At 39.4% G+C, this 7285-nt stretch overlaps 2 protein-coding genes across 2 annotated transcripts; both read right to left on the bottom strand.

Moving 5' to 3' along the window:
- Positions 1-1069: 1069 nt before the first annotated feature.
- LOC122763636 (abl interactor 2-like) lies at positions 1070-4952 on the bottom strand (the record flags this gene model as incomplete). Its single annotated transcript, XM_044018340.1, has 5 exons — positions 4579-4952; positions 2170-2337; positions 1922-2098; positions 1545-1562; positions 1070-1152 (listed from the first exon to the last, which is right to left on the bottom strand). Coding segments are annotated over exons 1-5 (563 nt in total), but the record flags the coding sequence as incomplete, so codon positions are not given.
- Positions 4953-5020: 68 nt separating this feature from the next.
- Positions 5021-7277, bottom strand: LOC122763637 (transmembrane protein 237A-like). Its single transcript, XM_044018342.1, has 6 exons — positions 6997-7277; positions 6700-6891; positions 6545-6618; positions 5805-5892; positions 5591-5712; positions 5021-5421 (listed from the first exon to the last, which is right to left on the bottom strand). Exons 1-6 carry the CDS (start codon positions 7068-7070, stop codon positions 5354-5356), a joined length of 618 nt encoding a protein of 205 aa, XP_043874277.1. The 5' UTR covers positions 7071-7277; the 3' UTR covers positions 5021-5353.
- Positions 7278-7285: the final 8 nt, after the last annotated feature.

The following is a 7285-nucleotide window of genomic DNA, read 5'->3' as shown; positions in this document are numbered from 1 at the left end:
GTGTCAGTGTGTGTGTGTCAGTGTGTGTGTGTGTGACAGATGGCTCATGTTGCAGCTTCAGTTTCCAACAAACTGCTGAGCTTCATCTGTTCACACCTACAGACACTTTGTCTTCTCATCATTATCATCATATTATTATATAACATTAGACTTATATAAATGATCATTAGACTTATTTAAATGAACATTAGACTTACATAAATGATCATTAGACTTATATAAATGAACATTAGACTTATATAAATGATCATTAGACTTATATAAATGAACATTAGACTTATATAAATGATCATTAGACTTATATAAATGATCATTAGACTTATATAAATGATCATTAGACTTATATAAATGAACATTAGACTTATATAAATGAACATTAGACTTGTATAAATGATCATTAGACTTATATAAATGAACATTAGACTTATATAAATGATCATTAGACTTATATAAATGAACATTAGACTTATATAAATGAACATTAGACTCATATAAATGAACATTAGACTTATATAAATGAACATTAGACTTATATAAATGAACATTAGACTTATATAAATGATCATTAGACTTATATGAACATTAGACTTATATATGAACATTAGACTTATATAAATGAACATTAGACGAGTATAATGAACATTAGACTTATATAAATGATCATTAGACTTATATAAATGAACATTAGACTATATAAATGAACATTAGACTTATAAATGAACATTAGACTTATATAATGATCATTAGATTTATATAAATGATCATTAGACTTATATAAATGATCATTAGACTTATATAAATGATCATTGTAGATTCTATATAAATGATCATTAGGACTTATATAAATGAACATTAGACTTATATAAATGAACATTAGACTTATATAAATCAGATCATTAGACTTATATAAATGAACATTAGACTTATATAAATGATCATTAGACTTATATAAATGATCATTAGACTTATATAAATGATCATTAGACTTATATAAATGATCATTAGACTCATATAAATGAACATTAGACTTATATAAATGATCATTAGACTTATATAAATGAACACACACCCCCTGCCTGTCCTCGTAGGACTCAGTGGTCTCTGGGTCTGGGAGTTGGACCTGGTGGACAAACCCACGGTCTGATCATTAACCTATGGAAACAGACAGACAGACACACACACACACACGCACACACACACACACAAAGAAAAAGCTCCGCCTCCAGTTCATTGGTGATTATCTTGATGTTTCTATGGCGATGATCAAAGATCTGATGTTTTACAGATCACAGATGATGATGATGATGATGAAGATGATGAGGGGTGGAGTGCCTCAGTGGTTAAGACCAGTACCCTGTGTGCGAAAGACATCATGGTCGCAATGGTCGCAAGTTCGACTCCACCCCTGGCTGATTGTACTCAATTGCATTGTAAGTCGCTCTGGATAAAAGCGTCTGCTAAATGACATGTAATGTAATGTAATGATGATGATGATGTCATCATTGTGACAGGCTGGTCACAGGTGTGAGTGGGCGTGTCCTTACCTTGAACCTCAATAACCACTGAAGAAGAAGAAGTAGAAGTGAAGGTTAGTGAGAGAAGAGAATAAAATATAAAACATGACTAATGTACATATATATACACGTGTATATACGTTTATATATGAAAAAAATGATATCTATATTTTTTGTTTTGATTTTATTTTCTTTAATTGTCTTTAAATCTTTATTGTAAATATTCTTGTATTGAAGTCTTTTCGTCTTACTAGCTCTGAGCTAACTGTGAGCTCAGGGTTAACAGACGCAGATTTAAAGTGTTAGTTCCGCTCACAGCGCCCTCTGCTGGACAGCGTGGTAAACAGGGTTAGAGTAGAGCTGCACACAGAGATTTATCGTAACATTAACGTTGTTGTTATCGTCACCTTGACTCCGTGTCCGACGTGGTCCAGCGCGCTGTAGTCGATGGGTTTCCTGATGTAGCGCAGCGCCCTCTCCTGGTCGGCCGGAGCCACTATTTTATGTGAGCGACACGTGTTCTTGTTGGTGGTTAAGATTCCGATCTCTCGTCTCGCCACTTTCTCGTTGTGAACGTCGACGGTCTGAGACACACGGTACTAATATTTATATGCTGTATATGTGAAGGGGGCGGAGTCATGGTGACATCACTCACCTGTGTGATGTGGTTGAGCGAGCTCTCCATGCGACGCAGCTGCGACGCCTGGATGTCGAGCAGCTGCAGGACGTTGTTCGCAAGCGTGTTGATGAGGTAAGACACGCTCGCCAGAGACTGGGTCGTAAAACTCTTTGTCTCTTCCAGGGCGCGCTGTTTGTCTGTGGACTGAAGACAGACAGAGAGAGACAGACAGAGAGAGACACACAGAGAGAGAGACACACACAGAGAGAGAGAGAGAGAGAGACAGACAGAGACAGAGAGACACACAGAAAGAGAGAGAGACAGAGAGAGAGACAGAGAGACACACAGAAAGAGAGAGAGACACTGATATTTCACTGATATTTCACTGATATTTCTCTGATATTCTCTGATATTCACTGATATTTCACTGATATTTCTCTGATATTCACTGATATTCACTGATATTTCTCTGATATTCACTGATATTTCTCTGATATTCACTGATATTCTCTGATATTTCTCTGATATTCACTGATATTCACTGATATTTCTCTGATATTCTCTGATATTCACTGATATTCACTGATATTTCTCTGATATTCACTGATATTTCTCTGATATTCACTGATATTCACTGATATTTCTCTGATATTTCTCTGATATTTCTCTGATATTCCTCTGATATTCACTGATATTCACTGATATTTCTCCTGATATTCTCTGATATTCACTGATATTTCTCTGATATTTTACTGATATTTCTCTGATATTCACTGATATTTCTCTGATATTCACTGATATTTCTCTGATATTTTACTGATATTTCACTGATATTTCTCTGATATTTCTCTGATGTTCACTGATATTTTCTCTGATATTTCTCTGATATTTCACTGATATTTTACTGATATTTCTCTGATATTCACTGATATTTCTCTCTGATATTTCACTGATATTTCTCTGATATTTTACTGATATTTCTCTGATATTTCTCTGATATTCACTGATATTTCTCTGATATTTCACTGATATTTCTCTGATATTTCTCTGATATTTCACTGATATTTCTCTGATATTTCACTGATATTTTACTGATATTTCTCTGATATTCACTGATATTTCTCTGATATTTCACTGATATTTCTCTGATAATTCTCTGATATTCACTGATATTTCTCTGATATTTCACTGATATTTTACTGATATTTCTCTGATATTCACTGATATTTCTCTGATATTTCATTGATATTTCTCTGATACTGATATTTACTGATATTTCTCTGATATTTTACTGATATTTCTCTGATATTCACTGATGTTTCACTGATATTTCACTGATATTTTACTGATATTTCTCTGATATTTCACTGATATTTTACTGATATTTCTCTGATATTTCACAGATATCTCATATCACAGATATGAAATATTGTCTTAGCAGAACAAAAACATACGACGTTTGCTCTGACTCTAACCCTAGTGGTGGAATCAAGAGGTCGCCACGGTGACACCCTGCACTATGTATAAGATATATAAGCTGTGTACAGTATTGTGTGTGTGTGTGTGTGTGTGTGTGTGAGAATGTTGGACCACAATGTAGGTCAGTACAGACTCATTCATGCCTGAGGATGACACACACACACACTGACAGACACACACACGTGTGAAGGAGAATTGTAGATGTGTTGTAGAGTGGGAGGTGATGGAGAGCGAGGAGGATATGAGCGTGCACGGTGAGCGTGCACGTGAGGGTTGGCTGCATGTGCACTGGACTGTGAAGGCAGGACGAGGCGGCCAATCACAGCTCAGCAGGTTTGTAATAAAATAAAACAACAATAAAAAGAGAGAACAACTTTAAATGTAAACATTGTTGTCTGATGCAGGGTGTGTCGTGATGACGTAGCAGCAGCAACAAAACTAAGCGTTTCCTCCTTCTCTCCATCTCATCTCTGTTCCTCCATCCTTTCATTCATTCCTGGTCTGTCTCCGATCGACTAATCGATGTCTAATCTGATCGACTAAACTGCCTTTCCCCCGGTGACTGAAGTCCACCCCGACCAGACTGCGTTAGAAAAACCTTTCTACAAAATAACTGCAATCATTTTCCGAGTTGACGCGAACAAAATAAACCAAATCCCGCAACAATAGCGGGAAAAATCAACTTTGAATAACTTGCGCTGAGAGTGAGCCGCTCTGATCAAAGCAGGAACATTTGCTGAGTCGCTTTTCAGCCGAAGTTACTGGAATATTCCATATATTCATACGTTCACTTTTCACCTTTGACTCGTTTATGTTTGACGCAAAATGTGACTGTATACATAACGGAGTCTGGTGCAGTCGGAGCGTCACGCCCACTCCGCGCTTCCCCGGTACCGGCGGCGGTAAATCACTGGGCACTCACCGGGACTTCCCCGGTACCGGCGGCGGTGAGACACCGGGACTCACCTGGACATAGTTGTTCTCGCAGTACTCGGCCACTTGGTCCAGGTTACTGAAACTGTCCACTAACGCGCTCCGTCCGGCGGGAATCTCCTCCTCCAGCAGCATTTGCAGCTCCGCCATCTTTACTCCGCTCACTCAAGCTGCTGCGCGGCCCCGCGGCCTGGCGGCGCGCGCGCGCGCTCCCAGGACGCGACACGCTGCCTTCAGGGACCGTGGGAAACAGATATCGCGATAACTAACTTAAATAAAACAAAAACTCTACATATATCGACTTAATGTTAATGCGCGTGACAAATGAACTTTAATAATCTGACATTAAACGCAGCGAGAACAATTCGTTGAGTTATTACTTATTTACACGTTGTTATTACGTGTCATATTTTAAAACCAGAAAATGAAGGAAGAATCTAAAAGATACGTTTAAAGAAATAGACAGTCGAACAAGTACAGAATACAATCAGAGGAAATAATAAAGTTTAATGTCGTTGTTCTCATTTAAATATTCATAAACTGCAGGTTTATATATTTTAATAAAAAGGTTTATTAAATATTAAATCTTTCTTTTTTAAATGTGAAACAATGATGTGTTGTGAGTGCTCTTAATAAAATGATGCTAACACCTGCGCCATCCTGTGGTGAAACGATGTCATTACACCAAACGCCTGACCTCAGTCACATGAGCATCACCTTTTTTTTTCTTTTTTTTTTTTTACAAAAGTGTAAAAAAACGCAGCTATAATAAACAAAACTAATAATGAAGTGATGAATGTTGTTTGTCTCAGGCGGTGACGTCCACACTCTCGTCTCCTCTCGAGTTTCCCTCCACTTCCATCGACATCAGAAACTCTGAAACAAGACAAACTGGACAGCTCAATATTGCTGTGTTTGGCGCCATCTAGTGGTGTAGTAAAGAATTAACTCAGATGATCAGGTGATGATTTGACCTGAGGAACAGCAGGAGGCATATCTTTATCACCATGGCAACGCTGGCAACTGTAATGATGGTCACATTTACCTTCAGTGTGGTCCACGTCAGGTCTGGTTGAGATCACAGCCCAGGCCACGCCCACTAACAGCGCCACCACCAGGTTCACCACGATCCACGGCCTCAGGATCTGCTGCTCTGAACCTGAAGGCCTGAGTTGACATTTAGATTATAGACAACAACAACAACAACAACAACAACAACAACACCACAGTGTGTGTGTGTGTGTGTGTGTGTGTCTCACCACAGGCTGTGATTGGCTGGAGAATAAAGGTTGATACGATCACTGGTCATTTGTTGACTGAGCGACAGAATCAGAGCGATGAAGTACACTGAGGAGAGAGAGAGACATCTTCATCATCATCCCCATCACCACCATCATCGTCATCATCATCATCATCATCATCATCACCATCATCATCATCATCCATCATCATCATCATCATCATCATCATCATCATCATCACCACCATCATCATCATCATCATCCATCACCACCATCATCATCATCATCATCATCATCCATCACCACCATCATGTCATCATCATCATCATCATCATCATCATCATCATCATCATCATCATCATCATCATCATCATCACCACCATCATCATCATCACCATCATCATCATCACCATCATCATCATCATCACCATCATCATCATCATCATCATCACCATCATCATCATCATCATCATCATCATCATCATCATCATCATCATCATCATCATCATCATCATCATCATCATCATCACCACCATCATCATCATCACCATCATCATCATCACCACCATCATCATCATCATCACCTTCATCATCGTCATCATCATCATCATCATCATCATAATCATCATCATCATCATCGTCATCATCATCATCATCATCATCCATCATCATCATCACCATCATCATCATCATCATCATCATTCATCATCATCATCATCATCACCACCATCATCATCATCATCATCTTCATCACTCACAGAAGGAGGTAACAGCAGCAGGATCCAGGGTGAAGAATCCTCTCAGAACCATGGAAGCTTTGGCCAAATTAACTCTACACAACAAACACATTCATCTGTTAAATCAGGACCACACACACACACACACACACACACACAGACACACACACACACACCTGTCAAACGCTGACACAGTGCTGATGGTGAGCAGCAGGTAGAGCAGTGACTGAGCAGGATAAGCCAGTGTGTGATACTGCTGCAGCAGGTTAGTGGGCGTGGTCATGTCCTCACCAGCTAACACATACATGACTGTGATGTTCCACACTGAGAACCCTGAGAGGAAGCCATGACAGAAGAGACCCAGCACCCCACACACACACACACACACACACACACACACAGGTGTTGTTCAAGTCATTGTTATTGTCTGTGTATGTGTGTGTGTGTGTGTGTGTGTGTGTGTGTGTGTAGACCTGAAGCCACTGTGGACCCTCACAGAGATGTCTCTTGTGGTCCAGAACTGTCTCTGGTCCATGTAGTCGTCCATCAGCTGCTCCGCCTGGAGACGACCTGCATGAAGTAAAATGGCCACTCTGAGGGTGACCTCTGCAGTGACCCCAAGCTGGCAGAGGTCACCGTGGGGTCACGGTTGACGTAGGAGATTTGGTGTGTGAGGGTTAGAGACTTCTGCTCTTGTGTCACAGGATCTTGTGACGTAGATAAAGACGCGATCATGTGACGTAGACAAAGACGCGATCATGT

Source organism: Solea senegalensis, unplaced genomic scaffold, assembly GCF_019176455.1.
Source record: "Solea senegalensis isolate Sse05_10M unplaced genomic scaffold, IFAPA_SoseM_1 scf7180000016978, whole genome shotgun sequence".
NCBI lineage: Eukaryota > Metazoa > Chordata > Actinopteri > Pleuronectiformes > Soleidae > Solea > Solea senegalensis.
Note: the sequence above shows the minus strand (reverse complement) of the source record. Positions and strands in the feature narration are given on the sequence as shown.